We start from the raw sequence: 15,040 nt of genomic DNA on the forward strand, positions 1-15,040 counted from the left end.
TGTCTGAGGGTGCTGAGGTTGTCTGTGGGTGCTCCGTTTGTCCCTGGGTGCTGGTTCTTCTCTGGGCGCTCAGATTGTCCCTGGGTGGTGTTGGTGGTGCAGCCTGCTCGTGTGCTGGACTGCTGTCCGTGTTGCATGCTGGGTTCACAGGATGTGATCATTGATCGGCTCTCGACGGGACAATGCCCCCCCTCTGCCCCCCTTTGCCCCTCTCCAGTGCCAGCGGTGCCCAGTCCACAGACATCAATATCCCCTCTGTCCATGAGGGGTGATATTTGTTTGGGGTGGGTCTCTCACTTTGGGCCTACCTCAATTTAACTTTGTGCTGGAAATCACAGTTGTAAGTAATTGGACAGTGGCAGTGTACTCGTGAAGGTTAATCATGTCTCTCCACATTATAGCTCACGCATGAGTGAGCAGAGCACACAGGACATGGACACTATATGTACCATATGTACCATAGGTCTAAGGGCAAAGACTGTCGACTGGGACCTATGCCCAGGGCCCCAGGCTACAGAAAATGAATGAGGTATAGGGACAGCTTATTGTGGACATATCTCTTTTGTGTGTACAAGAATCATTTTATGCAAATCCTAAATATTGATTTGTATTGAGCAGAACAATCACATATACATGCCCATAGTATATTAAGTACATCTGTGGCCTGCAGTGGCGTCTATAAATGCAGGTGAATTGATGTGGTTCAGTGATTGGTTGATTTGATCGATCCTTTGTACCAATGTTAGACTGAGTGAGTGCCAATGCTGTCCCTGGGCCTCAGCAGCTATAGTGCATATTACGGCAGTGTTCAGAGCCTGGTGCTGGCTGCATAAAATGACCAGCTGTGCCTGCGGGGTCTTTAATTAGGTTTCCATGGCGCTCTGACAGAGTCAATGGAGCATTGATTTGATTTTCCCTTCAGAAGCTGCTGTTATGGTTGTTGAGGCCAGATGCCAGATGTCACACCAGGATCATTGGGTTACACAACCAATGGCTGCTACATTAAGAGCTCCACTGTGATGGAGCAGTCAGCAGAGGGGGGCGCTACACGGTTTGTTTACACTCGGCTTAATCTGCCAAATGTCAGCCATGATCCTATACAGACGAAAGCTGGTTTAACACACTGACTATAGAAATACAACAATAGTATGTCCTTAAATAACTAGTCAGCATTTTTGGTAAGAGAAAAATGCAGTTGCAGAATACATCTCGCTGTAGAGATGAACAACCAGTAAGGCATAAATGCATAGTTAATAGATGACATTCCTACATCTGATTGACATTCTTACATCTGACTCCATACACCTTCACTAGAATTATTTGGATAATTTCAGCTCTGGATTTGCCAATTTCTAACGAACAAAAGGCAAAAGGTAGCTGTGTACTAATACTATCTCTTCATGACATCACAAGGTAGAACAGAGTATTTTGAGCTTTGGAGATGTAGGCAGACATGTGTGAAACAAAACACAACTCCAGGTATGTTTTTGAGGAGGTAACAACATTTTAACTTGGCTAAAAGCTCACAGTTATCAAATCTGCTTAACATTGAACCTTTAAGGGAACGTAACTACATTTTGTGGGTAGAAACTGACAGCATAGAGGTTCCTGCTTATCCCACGGAAAACATTTATTTCTTTTGACATATTGATAACATTTGTATAACATATCCTACATCGTAATTGATTTCAGTCTCGAAGTTCAGTGCTGTGATTCGATGCTGTATTCTCTGTGCTTTGATTGATCCTGAGGCTCTTAAGCTCCGCCTCCAGAGAGCCGATTCGCTGCAGTAGTTCCTGTTTGTCCCTCTGAGCCTGCACCTCCGTCTGCTTCTCCACCTCCACAATCTTCCTCTCGTACCAGAGCTCCAGTTGAGAGGACACAGTCTCGAAAAAACGCTGAGTCACCTGAAAATCATACAACATTTAATATATCATGACATTTCTATAACAACTGAAGTTATAACTGACAGCAAATTGGTATAATAAAGATCAACTGAGCTAAAAACTATAGCAGAAAACCTAAGACCTTATTATAATATGAATTCATGTTATTATATATTAACTAAATACTATTTTCAATTCCAAAAGAGCATTTACAAACTATTTACATTTTTCAATAAGTAATTAATTGTGTAACAAAATTTCTGATAAAATATTATAATCCTTATCAATTTGGATATGTTTTCTCTAAAAAAAAACAACTTGAAAATAATTAGAATTTCTACAGGCAATAATGTTTTTTGTTTTTTTTTTGTTTTTTTTTAAATCCTATAAATAAAATGCAATTATCATAAATCCAGCACTTACTTTGACAGTTATGGCCAGTTAAGTTAAGTTATCAGATATCTTATTTCTCAAACTTTCAGAATAATCATTTCTAAATAAATTATGCAATTAGGAAAAGTAATAAGAATGCACCCAACAGTTACCTCGATAGCGTGCAGGTTGCTCCTCTCCTGGGTGAAGGTGGTCTCAGTGGGGGGGCGGTCCATGTAAATCTCTACGGTGGTGTCCTGGTTGTGTCCCACCCTCACCAGCTCCTGTCCCCTGGGCTCCTGTGTGCGTCCCTTTGGTGGAAACCATCTGGGAGTGCAGTCACTGGATACACTGCTGCTGCTGCTCCTCCCAAAGCCCTCCCCCTTCACAGGCAACGCAGCTGAGGAGTCACTCTCTTGTATTCCCATTGGCTGCCTGGAGGGGGCAGCAGATTTCAGTCGCCGGTTAGAACCAGAGAGAGGAAACAGCGCTGTGTTCTCATAGTCATCTAAAACACAAAGGCAAGGACATTGTGAGGTTGTGAAAAGTTTGTTTGGAATATAACACATGCATATTCATACCAAAGATTTGAACACAAGATGACACTCCAAAAGCTGTTCTTTTGAAGGGCGTATATTAGCTAATAAATACATGAAAATCTCAATATTTTTGTTTACTACATTTGTTACTGCATCAAAACTATCATCTGCCAGCATTTGCCTGCAAAATTTGCCTGCAAATGTTTTGGTTGAGGTTAAAGTCCTGCACAAAACTAAACCACAACAGAGAAGAAATATCATTTTGTTGGGGGATTACACTACTTCTCTCTCTTTTTTAGTGATTTTTTTTTAATAGACAGCGCTATACTCAGTATTTAAATTTTGCATATCTCAAAAACATCTCACTCTTTCTACATTTTTCACTGATCTCCCACCTCTAACAGCTAGTTATATTATTTATCAAGATAATCAATATAGATGATTGGGCTTTGCATGCAAAATTACAAAATAAATCATGTCCCTAGTGGTGTATGTTTTAGATGTATGCTCAACTGTATTGACATAATACACTCTATGAGATAAATTGCACAATGCAAATATACATGTACAAATGTAAAAATACTTGTATGTACAGTGTGCAGTACAGCATTCCTTATTATAGTAAATCTACTAGACTAAGATTTCTATTATCTTTTATCTGGTCGTACCTGGAGACCTGTCCACCTTCATTTCAAAGTACTTCCTGCTGCTCGTCTCCGGCTCAGAGCCCAGGCTGCAGGATGACCAGGAGGGGGTGATGTTGACATATGTGGCCAGCGAGGTGCTACTGTCTTCAGAGACAGAGAGGAGAGGGAGGGACTCCAGAGAAGACTCCCTGGAGGACTGTCCCACTGAGGGGGAGTGCAGGAGTCGACAGTAGGGAGAACTAGTGGGTGTGGTGGGAACATCCCTGCTACTGAGCTGAGACACGCACCACCTCTTCAGCTCTCCTCTCACAGCCGCCTGTTTAGAGACAAAACACAAAACTAAATAATACATTGATGAATTTTAGATGACATCACAATATTCCATAGGTTAATAACATTTCATATTTAAAACAGAAGTAATGTCAATAGCATCCAGTGGTGGTGTGAGAATACAACAGTGCCGGGTCAATCAATCTAATTGCAGACAGTAGCTTTAAAGGAATTGTAAAACTTAAAACTTAGAGCACAGGCTACATTCAGTTCCTTTAACTACTATGAACTATATTTTATAACTGTGATACCTGTGTCATCCGGGCCTCCTCTCGTCCCTGTGCTGCCTGCTCTTCCATCTTGAGCATCAGATGTCTTCTTTCTGCTGCTACTCTGGCCTGGTTTATCATATCCGCCACTTTAATCTAAAAAAAAACAAAAAACAAAACAAAAAACAAAAAACAAAAAACAAAACACAAATACTCAATATTTCACTGTTGTGGTGAAGTGATGATAAAGTGTTTATCATCACTTCACCACAGCTTCAGTAAGTGCCCTTGGTCCAGGCTCAGTAATGCTATTTCTCTACCAGACATAACCCCTGCCATAACTGCTCTTCACCCATAAATATAGATGGACAAGTTACATGTAATGATTATTCTTCTTAATATATATCTATAATAATATTGACTGAAAATGATTGTCCCACCTGCTGTCTGTTGCGTTGATCCATTTGTCCGATCCTGCTGTTCACTTCTTCTTGGACGTTTAGGATCTGGAGTCTCATCTCCTCTTGAGTGGACTTCAGCTCACTCTCCAGTTTCTTAAACAGCGGCTTACAGTGACAACCGCTGGCAGGAGACTAAATAAATAAACATCACATGAATTAAAAAGAGTTTGAATGTATTTGAAGACCACATTTATACCATACAAATGTACAACCTAATACCATGTCAAACGTACCATTTAGATTTTTGTTTTGTTAATACATTTTAATTGTACATATATGGTATTTTGTATAACTACTGTGTTATGATGATGGTATCTTCTGCAACTATTCTCTAGTAAGGCTTTTGTTCTATTAGTTAAAAAAAAGTTTATAGTTTCTGCAACAAAACAGTACAACTTGGAGATAAGCATTCAATGTGTTGCTAATGTAATTTTGTCTAGACTTTTCATTGCATTACCACAACAAACAACATGGTCATTTGTGTTACATCCCCGGAAATATTTCTTTTCTTTTCCTTTTTTATATAAAAAAAAAAAAAACATCTCCACACCTGTCTCACGTTGCCGTCCTTGTCTCTGTATAAGGTGTAAAGCTGGTATGACTTTCCAAACTGGGGACAGAGATCATCACTGTCTTCAAACAAATGTTGTTTTCTGTCACGATTCTTCACATTTTTTTCACCCCTGATCTCATCCTGAAAGCAGAGAAAAAAAAAAAACACTTAGAGGCTTCATAAACAGACAGTAAAATGTGATTACTGTAATTGCGATGAATGATGTACAATTAATAGTTATTTAAAGGTGCACAATGTAACCTTTCTAGTGTGTCTCCGTGGAGATGTTACTGCTTGTTCAACAGTATGGCATTGGACTTATTTATTTAGCATTTATTGGGAGATAGTTATGTTTAGTTTCATACTACGGAACATTTCAGACAAAGCAATAACATCTCTGTGTATTAAAATCTAAGCAGCAATAACAATTTGATAATTGATTAACAAAAACCCATTGTTGTAATTACTGTCATAAAACCTCTTTTCCCCAGCATATGGCATGTCTAGCTCAAATAATTGTCCCATTACCAAATTAGTTGACATTTACTCCAATAATCACGTAATCTGATTAGCTGTTTCAGTATAAATTGAGGTAGGGGATATTTATTAACCTTTGACATCATCGGCCAAAGTTGTTTCCTCTGTCTTACCTTCTCTTCCTGTTTCCGGGTCTTGTGCTTGCCGTGGGAGATTGGACTCGTGACTCGGTCTTGGTAAAGCAGATGCGTTCTCATTTTAAAGCCTTTTGATTGTTCTAGTTGTTGTTCAAAACTGGGGACTTCCTCTGTGGCGGAGCTGCAACCCTGCTCCAACATGGCAACCTGGAAATACAAAAAAATATTACCTGAGAATAATATGAAATAACAATACATTATACTTACTTGGCTTGGTTCGGTTTCTATCCGACAGGCAGACTGGCTTCCTTTGTCTTTCTCTTTGTTTTTTTACAGTCCTCCCTCTTAGAAAACGATGCACCTGACAAGTTACATACATTCTCCATTAAATGTAAGTATAGAATATATAGTAATAAAATATTGGGTAGCCTTAATACATGGATGTTTTGGTTGTGAAGATTAGAAACTGACCTGAGGAGCTCGGGCCAGAAGTACAGCTAGTTCTTTGTGGTTGTTGTCTCTGGCTTTGTCAAGAGCTGTTCTACCTGCCTGTAAAATAATATATGAATATTTTATTAATTGTATCTTTATTAAGGACAAACGATACATGGCTATGATAAGAAAATAAGAAGAGAAAAAAGAAACTGTAAGAATAATTGAAATGCATTGACAGTAGGTATTAGATCTTACGTAAAAAAATTAAATTAAATACAATCTTTAATCTCTTATTAGAAGTCAGTGACATATATTGGAAAATAAAAATAAATAACTGTTATTTTAAGGTAATAATAAAAAAAAAAAAAGTCCACTTGTATCACTGACCCCACACACAGTTTCAGATTTCAGGCTTAGATCTAGAGATATTTGGACAGTGACACAGTATTAATATTTGTTTTTATCCGTTTATTTAGAAGAAAAAACATATGTCCTGTGTAGTTGAGTTTTTGTTTTATATAAGTTGGTCTCAAAACTGTTTTTCTCCTCCTTACTAACTACTAAATACTGACACCTCCTTCCCTTTATAGGTGACCAGACAAGTGTGATTACAGAGGAGAGATAAGCGCAAATCATGACTTCATTGCATTTGGATTTGAAAAAAGTTATTTAAACAACAAATCCACATTTAAATAATAAGGAAATACCAATTAAGCAAAAATAAATTGATAGCAATACAAATTCCACTTTCCTAAAACCAATAGTCTTATAACTGAAATTAAACTGAGATGCAACACTGATTCTACAACTGTAACATGAATGATTATTGGCTAAAAGATAAAGAAACAGATCTGTCAGTGTCCAAATATTTTTAGAGCCATCTATGCATAATGCGATCATTCATAAAGCCCTAAAAAGGGTCAGATTAGGGTCAGATTATGTTAACTAGCCCTGACTGCATTTGTGGATTATGGTTTCCAAAGTAAATGCTGTAAATATACATAAAAAACAGTGCCTTGTCAAAATAAAATTGAAGTTATTATGGAGATATACCATAAAAAGAGCTTTGTATTGCGTTGGTGAAGAGTTACTTACATTATTTCTGAGATTTGCGTCGATTCCAGCCTCTAACAGGAGCTGGACTGTTTTTTTATGGTTCAGAGCAGCAGCAATGTGAAGCGCAGTGTCTCCTCTCTGCGGGAAACAAGCAAGAAGACAAAGAGAGCGATGCTTAGATGAGATAAATATATTGTATGTGATGTAAATAAGTTCCCATGAATAGATTGGTTTAATTTATTTTTTTTTAACTCAATAATCCAAATACTATCTTGTTTGCGATTGTTTTTGTGGAACCTAACAGCAAGAAGGTTGAACAGCTCTAATGATTGAAACCATGAAATAAAAACAGTCAGGTTCATCATACATCATCACAGTGGAGTTGTTGACTGCTTTTGTGGCTACCTCGCTCACACAGCAGTTTTATCCTCTTTCATCACTGACCATAGCAATAGAGCGGAACAGGAACAAGACCTTTCCTGTCGTGTTCACCTGGATACAACTGGACACTGTTGTGATGCTGCAGGACACAGAGGAGGGACACTTTTGGCTCTTCCTCTCCTCAGAACTGCCCTGACCAGTCCTCCCGTTAAACTGCACTGAGACCTTTGACTGAGACACAAGGGCGACTCAGAAGCTCAATGTAAATGTAGCAAAACTTGAACTTCCCTCGAGATCAACAAAGTATCTCTCACTCACTCTTTATTCTAAATGATTCCCTTGTTGTGTGGTAATAGTTTGTGCTTCAGCAAAAATTACAAATGATGAACAGTTTAGACATTTATTGTGCAGAAAATAAAAACAAAAACGTAAGAAACATATGGGAATAAAACTTTGTGATAGTAAATTTCAAGATGATTTTCCCATCTATCTGTCAAACCTAAATCTTAAAATAGCAGTTTGAACCCTACCTCATTTTTCTCTGTCAAAGAGCACTGAGAACTGATCAGGAGTTTGACCACGTCTCTGTTGTCATAGCGAGCAGCCACGTGCAAACATGTCTCACTCACCTAGAAAAAAAACAAAAAACAAATACGAATTAACATGGTTTAGTTAAAATGCTTTCAAATAATCTTATGAGACTTACATTGTTCTTTGTGTCGATATTTGAGCCTCCGACCAGCAGAAGGCGCAAGGATGAAACATGTGAATTTTGAGAAGCCAAGTGAAGAGCAATGTTTCCTGCCTGTCAGACGAGATTGGGCTGTATTAAACTCCAGTAAACATACACAATGATCAGTTAATCAAATAGTAAAGCATAAAATATATCTATACATTAATTTTGATGTTTACAAAGGATAAAAAAGTCAGGAGACTAAAAACACTCTACTAAAAAAGAGTTTAAAGGTTTATTAGGCGGTCTATCTAAAGCTCAAAATGCCCTGTTCCACCTTGTGATGTTATGAGTTTTCCTTTAGTTCAATAGAGATTGGCAACTCCAGGGCTGAAATTATCCAAATGATTCTAGTGCAGGTGTATGGAGTTTAAAAACACACTGGAGTCACATGACATCACAATGTGGAACAGGGTGTTTTCTGTTTGAGAGAAGAACTCAGATTAAATATGCCGCATTTGTGTATTAAGCATGTGTGAATGAAACAAAACACAACTCCAGATATGTTTTTGATGAGGAAACAACATTATAACCTAGATCAGAAAATAGCGTAATGTGGGCACATAAATAATGGCACCTTTACCTATTTAAGGTTAGCCATGACTATGTTTTGCCTACTAAAGTCAGTAAACACAAAGGGCAAACTAGATAAATTTGGCTGATCACTTATAGATGCAGAGAAAGCACAAGAAGTTTCAAAGGTACTACGACTTCCATCCAGAATTCATTTTCAGTTTTACAGTAGTTGATTTGTTGTACACTCTGATTGTAATGCTGCTAAATATATCCTACATCTAAAGGTGGAGTTTTAAAGTGAACCAGCCCATGATAGGAAAGTGTATTTGAAATATTGAAAAATAGCTTCTACCTTATTTCTAACATTGACATCAGCTGCTGCTTTCACTAACAGTTTGACACACGTTGAGAAGCCATGCCAGGACGCTTCATGTAGAGCTGTGTTACCGTCCTGTTCAAAATGCAAGATTAAAACACAATGAAAAAGCAACAACATTTGGAATTGATTTTTTTCTTTATTGCATACTCTGTCCTGTAGGTCCAGAGCACAGCCCCCCTGGATGAGGGCAGAGAGGGTCTCGCTGTTCCCCACCATCGCAGCTTGGTGCAGGGCCATGCGCTTCCTCGAGCCCCAGTGAGAGACACGAGCCAACGCCTGCTCACCCATCACTGCTCAGGGCTGTGGGAGCTGAAAAGTCAAATTTTACATAACTAAAAAAGACTAAACAGTAAAATAGAGATTTCTAAAGCAGTGTTTTTTCTTAGGACCCATATTTTAGAAGTCAAATCTTTGTGACATTATTGACATTATTCGTAAATCACATAATAAATTTGTGACTTGGATCACTCTGAACAATTGGTATTACTCAAGTTTTAATCAGTTGGTTAGGCGAGGAGCGGGTGGTGTGCATAGAAATATGTATATGTATATAGCACATGCAGATGTGACAAGGAAACCCAAAACAATCTCTTATGAACCACCTGAGGGTCACAACCCAGTCTTTGGGAAACAAAGATCTAAAGTATTAACAATCCAATCAGATACTAAAACTAGTATCAAAATTAGACAGTAATTTAAGCAAGTATCAGTACTAAAAGTCACACTCACAGGACAGAAAAGAACCTTTCCTGAAAAGCTTTAGAATGATCTTGAGCTGTATCTGTACTAGTTTACACCCATGGATCATTATGGAGTCTATCTGTATGACTGAGGGATCACACAGATGTGAAACCACATGGTAATACACAAGAATGTACAATTATTTCATGTTTAAAATCACATTCTATTGCCTAAAGAAAGAGAATTTTTATTATGAACATGGCACCAGAATCATTATTGAGTATCAAGTCTTTTCCTTAATATTGAAATCAAGTTTGGTCCATCTAAGATTTTAAGGCTTTTCAATCAATAAATTATCAAACATGCTGGTGATTAAAATACAATTATCTGAAAAGGGTCTTCCTTGGAGGTGAGTACTTTTGCATTTACATTTTATCCTCCATTACGTGATAAAATGAAACACTAGCCCACGGTGCCCTGATGATCCTGACCTACATGAAAAGGATTCCCCGTAACTGCTGTGGATTATTGTCAATCCCAGGGGTCAATCTCTAATCTGAGGCGCTGATTCATAACACCCTTAACATGAACACTACCTACCCTTTATCTTAATCCCACCTACATGCAGCCAATCCATCCTTTATATCTTACTGAAAGATTGCTCTGAAGAAAATAATTCATATATATTTTTTAAATATTGTTTACCAGTGCAAAATATAGTATCCATTTTTCACTTTTTACTTTATTATTCTGAATAAATAAGATTCGGTTTTGAGCCCTGTTTAGTCCTGATGTAGCCTACACTTACTTTATTCCTAATCTAGGCCTGGTTTATTTCTGTATTTTCCTGATTCAGCAGTGTTTACTTGTAATTTACTCCCAAATCTGCATTTTATAATTTAAATACACATTAACATATGAGATTGTCTAGTTTAGTACAAGAATTGTATTGAATAAATATAATTATATTGGGAATAACATGACAAATTGTATTATCTGTCATGAATAAATTCTTAGTGTGACTTTTTTAGGCCTTTTTTTCTGCAGAGTTGTTAAAAGTGTATTATTTTCAATACTGCACAAGCCTAATACAGTATTAGCCCAAAATATTGTGCCTCTTTGGTCCTAAAACGCGACTAGAATAGACCTAGACTAAACCACGACTAAACCAGGACCAAACCAAATCTACAAGGACTTTGGGTTCAAACCAGGACATGTGTTTCTAACTGGTCAAACACAACTGGCTGTACAGTGAGAAGTCAAATGAGGAGATATGAATGAATAAATCAAAAAAATACATAACTAAATAGGCTAAATAAATTCATCATTTAACATATAAAATCATAAAATTTCTTTCTAGGTACAAAGTCTAAATTCCTAACCACACGTGTCTGAAATTTGATTAACTGCAACTAAAAAAAATGAGTATATAAACCCCCTTTTTACCTTATTTTGTGAAGTTTCAGCCATGCAGTCCAAAACCGCAAAATCCTCAAATTCAGCAGAGCAGTAGAGTGTTCTTGGCGGGACATCGACGCTGCGGCCGCTCACAGTGGCTCAGATGGACAGCTGTTGCCTCGTATTAGCGCCGGGGCGGTTCTGCGCTGGTTTGTGCCCAGGTTTAATCCACGTCCTGCTCCTTCCTCACGGGACAGTCCAGCTTTTACTGACGAGTCCTGGAGCTATAAGAAATGACTTTTACTCTCGGGGGTCAGCACAGTAGGTTATTTCATATTTTAGAATGTAATCCAGTGTAATGAAAATGGAAAGCTTTAAGGGTTTACATTTGGATACTGTCTGTAACTAGAGAATTATATAAACATGGGTAAATTTGTGAAAAAGAAAACAAAATTGCATCTTCTTCCTGTGGTGTTCAGATGGATTTGTGGCATCTGCTTTTCTGGCTACCTGGCTAGGGTGACCACACATCCCTATTTACCCGGGACAGTCCCAATTTTGAGCCCTGTGTCCGTTGTCCCATCAGATTTATCCAAAACCAGTGATCTGTCCCAGTTTTATACAAGAAATGTCCCAGGTGTCCCTACTTTTGACCAATTTGATCTAAACCAGAACTATGTCAACTCTAAAACTAGACAATCAGATTTTTGGACTAATCGGACTTTAATCTAATCCCTGCCAACAGTAAAGAGGAGCATAAATTGTCATTTATTTTGCCAAAATACAGAAATCCGTATTTGCAAATGACCATAAAACAAAAGAATGCAGCAACAGAAGTCCCTCAGATTATGACTGATGACTTTTCACCATTTTATTTTACAACCCAGGTGTGTCCCAGTTTAGAATTTTGGAAATCTGGTCACCCTATACCTGGCTCACACACTCAACAGTTTTTAGTTTTACTTTTTGTTTTTTTTAAGCTCAGTTTTTAAACACTTGGAATGGGAATAAATCATTTCATCACCAATCGAAACAACAAAGCGAGGCCTTTCCTGTTGTGTTCACCTTGCTCCCTCTGGACACTGCTGTGATGGTGCAGGATTCAAAGGAGGGACACTTTTGGCTCTTCCTCTCTTCAAACTGCCAAGACACAGACCTGCTGACCCCCACTGACCACTGCTCCTGTGAAACTGTACTGAGACCTTTGATTGAGACACAAAGACGCTCAGTGGAAATGTTGCTGCGGCGAAACTTTCCCTCGGGATCAATAAAATAGCTCTTCTCTCTCTCCGAATATGATTTGCAAATATAAATAGGCATACTTTTAACGAAAGACTCTGTCACTTGAGCCAGGCATGTACATGTACTGAGAATGGGGAAAAAAAACAAAAAAAAAAACATCTAGCAATCCAGTTCAGATGTGATTGTACCATTTTTTTTAAACAGTAAGAGCTCAGGCTAAATGGCAAATGGTCACATCTTTATATATTTTCCACCTTCATGATACTCAAAGCTGTAACTCTAAACATTAATGCTATGATTTGCTTTGCTTTTCACTTTGTATACTGCACATGTACAATTAGCACACACAGTGACTGATGTGATTCTGATAAACTGCCTGCACCAACTTGTTCTTTTTAACATTCCCTTGGCCTGCAAAACCGGTTTAATAGGCAAAACAGTACTGAACATCTGACCTTTACAGTATTATGCTATTCACAAACTATGTACATAGATATACAAGAAATATTTACAGGTTCTGCTGCTATGTTATTCCATGGCACAGTCAGTGTTGGGGAGTAACGGATTACATGTACCGCCGTTACGTAGCCTTATCAGAGTACAAATTATGAGTAACTGTATTCCGTTACAGTTACTGTTTTAATGAGTGGTAATTGGATTACAGTTACTTTGCTGAAATAAGTGGATTACAAGGCGGTATTTTCCTGTTTTCACATTTTGTGCTACCTCCCATTTATTAATTTTTTTATTTCGGTAATTCCACTCATTGCTGGAAACCCAAACAGAACACGACAGTAAGAGCGATGTAAACGTCATGTTAAAGTTGGCGGTGTCAGTCACACAATGGAAGCAGTAGTGCATATAAAATCGCCTACAACTTAAATGTGAAACCGGAGCTACTGTCACTGGTGAAAACAACCTGCATAGACTCATAATATCTGCACAACTGTCCTATAGTGACCTGCCACATGAGTGGACGTGCACATAAACACACACAAACACACACTTTCATCACTTGTCATCAACCTGAGAACCCGCGGGTCACGTCTCCTTCCGTAGTTACAGCGCGGACACCGCCGTCTCGTGCGCCGCGTGTGGACTGTGTTTTCTCGTGTAAATCGCGCTTCCTCCAGTGCGCCTCTAAACCAGAACTAACACCAGGACTAAAACCAGGACTAACCCAGAACTAACCCAGGACTAAACCAGGATTAAACTAGGACTAAACCACGACTAAACCAGAACTTAAGACCTGGTCTAAACCAGGTCTAAAATCAGGACTAAACCAGGAGTAAAACCAGGACTAAACCAGGTCTAAACAACATGACACCTAACAGTAGGTTGACATAATTTAAGGTGATCTCATATAAAAAATAATTTCTCTATCAGTAATATTTTTTAACCCTCTGATGCATGAATTATGAAAGCCTTGGTCAGGATTTTTTTCTTAAGTGTTTTTATTGTTCTCAGGACATGAAAAAAATGTTCAACTTTTTTTTTTTTTTCAAAAATAAGATTTTTTCATAAAGTTACAGAGACGTCCAATCCAGTGGACTACATGCGCCTGAGCCCTCAACATTAAACATTGTGAACTTACTGTAAAAATGAAATTAACTTGTGTTCTATTGTAAAATATACAAACTCTGTTTTCTTTTTATGCTTTGAAAAACATTTCAAAATTTTTTGGGGAAATTCCAGCAATTTATAGGCAAAATTTTTAGGTCTGAATAAGAAACCAATGACACTCATAATTGTGAATATTGCACCTGTGTCAAACCAACCCCAACAGGAGAAACATTACTGTGAGTCTCCACAGTTCTATAAGGATGCAGGACAGTATTACAAGCCTTTATATTAGCATGTTGGAAGAAAACACAAACTGATATTTTAGTCTCTGCATCTCAGAACACTTCTCTGTTCATCACTCTTAGGCTGTGAAAGTTCGCAAAGCATCAGGACACAGTGGCACACAGCAATGCATGCAGATGTATTTTGCGTCTTCCATGTGCATGCAGCATCATGGCATCTGTTTGCATTTTTCACCTTGATGAGTTGGGGCCAGTGATATCCTGTACCAAACCTGACCTCACGGACTACATTAGTGACTGCTCTCCGCTTCACGGTTGTGGGTTCCACTGGGTCTTCCTCTTTTGCTTTGCTGGAGGGTGCCACTATTTAGCAGTGCACGAGCCACAGAAGCTTTGAAGAGGAGGAGTTTCATCTTTTCCAAACCAGACATCAGGTAAGGCGCCAGGCATTTACAATGGACACATCCAATAAATGAAAAAATACTTGGATGTACCACCTCTTGTTACGCCGTCTGTGGGGGTACATTGCTAAACAGATCAACCCCACCATGTGTTGATTGTAAAGGCCACAGAAAAGGTTTTTTGACATTTTTTTTTTTCTTCTTGACCCATCTGTTGGCAACATCTTCAGGGACTGGCCAGCTCTGCATGTACCTGTGCCATAGATGCTTTGGTCTTTCAAGGCCTCAATGAGTGGAAGAAAGTTATCAAAAACACCTTGTGATTTCTGTGTTTATGTCATCACAAAGTGCATCACCACATCTCCAGCCTTTTCCAATCCACTGATGTGACCACTACTTACA

The 15,040-nt window shown here is 38.3% G+C and overlaps 1 protein-coding gene across 1 annotated transcript; it reads right to left on the minus strand.

Annotated features, from left to right (window-relative positions):
• Positions 1 to 1,688: 1,688 nt before the first annotated feature.
• ankrd6a (ankyrin repeat domain 6a) lies at positions 1,689 to 9,399 on the minus strand. Its single transcript, XM_055155382.1, has 13 exons — positions 9,259 to 9,399; positions 9,085 to 9,183; positions 8,190 to 8,288; positions 8,014 to 8,112; positions 7,142 to 7,240; positions 6,083 to 6,160; positions 5,913 to 5,972; positions 5,648 to 5,818; positions 4,995 to 5,138; positions 4,424 to 4,576; positions 3,466 to 3,760; positions 2,432 to 2,766; positions 1,689 to 1,907 (listed from the first exon to the last, which is right to left on the minus strand). The coding sequence occupies exons 1-13, from the start codon at positions 9,397 to 9,399 to the stop codon at positions 1,689 to 1,691; spliced, it is 1,992 nt and encodes a 663-aa protein (XP_055011357.1).
• Between the last annotated feature and the right edge of the window lie 5,641 nt (positions 9,400 to 15,040).

This window comes from Boleophthalmus pectinirostris, unplaced genomic scaffold, assembly GCF_026225935.1.
Source record: "Boleophthalmus pectinirostris isolate CB_2022bp ecotype Guang Dong unplaced genomic scaffold, ASM2622593v1 HiC_scaffold_10, whole genome shotgun sequence".
Lineage (NCBI taxonomy): Eukaryota > Metazoa > Chordata > Actinopteri > Gobiiformes > Gobiidae > Boleophthalmus > Boleophthalmus pectinirostris.